Genomic DNA, 2,082 nt, shown 5'->3' with positions numbered 1-2,082 from the left:
TGCTCTGTTTGCAGAGGTTTCCATCACAGTTCAAGCTTTTATTTTAGTTCTGGATCCCACAAGATGAAGTGTAACAGTGTGCTACTGTATGTCCGTATATTAGGAGAGTGTATAGCCTCAGTGGTGCAGAATCTCACTGCCTGTCTACACACTACACACAGTCATTGTTCGTGCGTAAAGCTGGAGACCTCGAATATTATGTAGTTCAGGCCTGCAGGCACTTAGGATTATATGTTAAAGGTGTGAATACAGTTAAATATAGATCAGCGTACTTAAATGATGATTCCACTGCTTCCCTGTAGAAGCAAAAGCAGACCACGGCTGTCCTCCTGCGCACGGACTCTCCCTCCGCTCCATGCTGTATGTTATTAACCAAAATGTTCGAGTTACTTTTGTACCACTCCTCTAAAGTAATGCAGTTGGAAACACGCCTTTATAACAACTCTCTTCTTTTGCAATTTAACAAAAATTAACTCCAGTTTTCAGCGTCCATTACAGTGAAAACATATGTAAACACTATGGACATTCGGAGTCAGTTCAGTTTTATTTTTACTTCAGGGTTTCCATATTTTATTTAACTGCATATTTTATGAATTCAAAACTCTGGACAAAGAGGGGGTTATGTTTGGCCGAGGAAGTGATAAATGATAAATACTCCTGGACACAGTGGAGCCAAAATTAAGAAAGAAATACTGTGGTACAAACCTGAAATGTGTCGATTACAGCGAAATTAAAGATAAAATAAGGTATTGTGATTTTTCTGTGCTTATTTTTTTGTAAGGAGACAGGATCCTGAGGGTAGGGTGTGATACTCTCTCCAACCAGGATATTTTAATGTATGCTTCTACTATAGGCGGTTTATACTCTTTGTTTTATTTAAATTATTTGCGGTTTCACAGTCTTTGAAAACAGCACCAAATAACGAAGCAGCCAAATATTAACAGATGAACAAAGATAGTCTGCTAGTGGAGGGACACAAACCGCTACAGATACAGTAAAACGCCAAAGAGCACCAATAAACCGGACCCAAACACATCTGAGCAGAAAGACGAGGGAAAAATGACCGAGTGCTCAATTTATTGGTACTGTTCAATGAAACCACACACACACGTTGTTATTGTGGAGAGATAATGACGCACTGCCATTTTAGTTGGAAAAACTGGTGAGAGCTTTTTATTTGAAGCTCTACATTCTCAGTTTGGAGTAAATGAAATGTCACGCAGAGTAATAAAGCTGTGCGTCACTTTAAAAAAAGAAAAAGTAAATTCGATCCTCACAGAGATGTGGTCATACCCAGAACTGGAGAAAAGGAAACCGAAGAACAAGAATGGACAGTTTACTTTATTACCCTCTTGGTGCCAAAGATAAAGTTTTCTACATGCAATTCTGTCTTTTACTGCCTTGAATTTACACATCTGGGAAAAGACGACGATTGAAACCTCACCTATATTGTGGCTGTAATCACTGGCCAACATTATCACACAGTGAAAGCATAAATTATACCTGCGAGTTTGGACCTCGACGCAAATCTAAACACACTTGGTTCAGTTTTAATTTCCATTCACCCTAAAATTACGACAGAACACGAAATTAACTGCAAGGCTCGTTGGAAAAAAGGCACATTAAGAGAAAAGTGTTGTGTTAAAAGAACAGTACATAAATCAGGCTCCAGGGCTTTTTCCACATGACACTGGTGTGTTAATAGTCTGTTCAAAATTATCTCGACACAGACGATACCCATCTTTTTTTTCTAAAGCCATTAGCCTATAGTCCATTTCAGTCATTAAAACTGTTTTCTGGTGTCTGTAGCGTAAAACTGTTCCAGTGAGACTTAAGCGTTTCTTTATCTTCAGGCATGAGCAATAAATTAACTTGCGTATTTGTGTCGCCTTTGTATCAGAAAATCCTTTTTAAAATGCTGTGACTCGTTGTCTTTCTGCTCTGAACAGACGCCAAAGGCACCATCCGCGAGATCGTGCTGCCCAAAGGCCTCGACCTGGATCGGCCCAAGCGCACGCGGACCAGCTTCACGGCCGAGCAGCTGTACCGGCTCCCGCCTCCGCTTCCGCGGGGGCACTGCCG

At 40.6% G+C, this 2,082-nt stretch overlaps 1 protein-coding gene across 1 annotated transcript in view; it reads left to right on the top strand.

Annotated features, from left to right (window-relative positions):
* Nucleotides 1-2,082, top strand: part of vax2 (ventral anterior homeobox 2) — a 16,053-nt gene that overhangs the window by 2,957 nt on the left and 11,014 nt on the right. The window contains exon 2 of the mRNA XM_020619732.1: nt 1,950-2,073. Within this exon, the coding sequence (XP_020475388.1) occupies nt 1,950-2,073 (124 nt within the window). The remainder of the gene's footprint in view (nt 1-1,949; nt 2,074-2,082) is intronic.

The sequence above is a fragment of the Monopterus albus genome, unplaced genomic scaffold, assembly GCF_001952655.1.
Source record: "Monopterus albus unplaced genomic scaffold, M_albus_1.0 scaffold225.1, whole genome shotgun sequence".
Classification (NCBI taxonomy): domain Eukaryota; kingdom Metazoa; phylum Chordata; class Actinopteri; order Synbranchiformes; family Synbranchidae; genus Monopterus; species Monopterus albus.
Note: the sequence above shows the minus strand (reverse complement) of the source record. Positions and strands in the feature narration are given on the sequence as shown.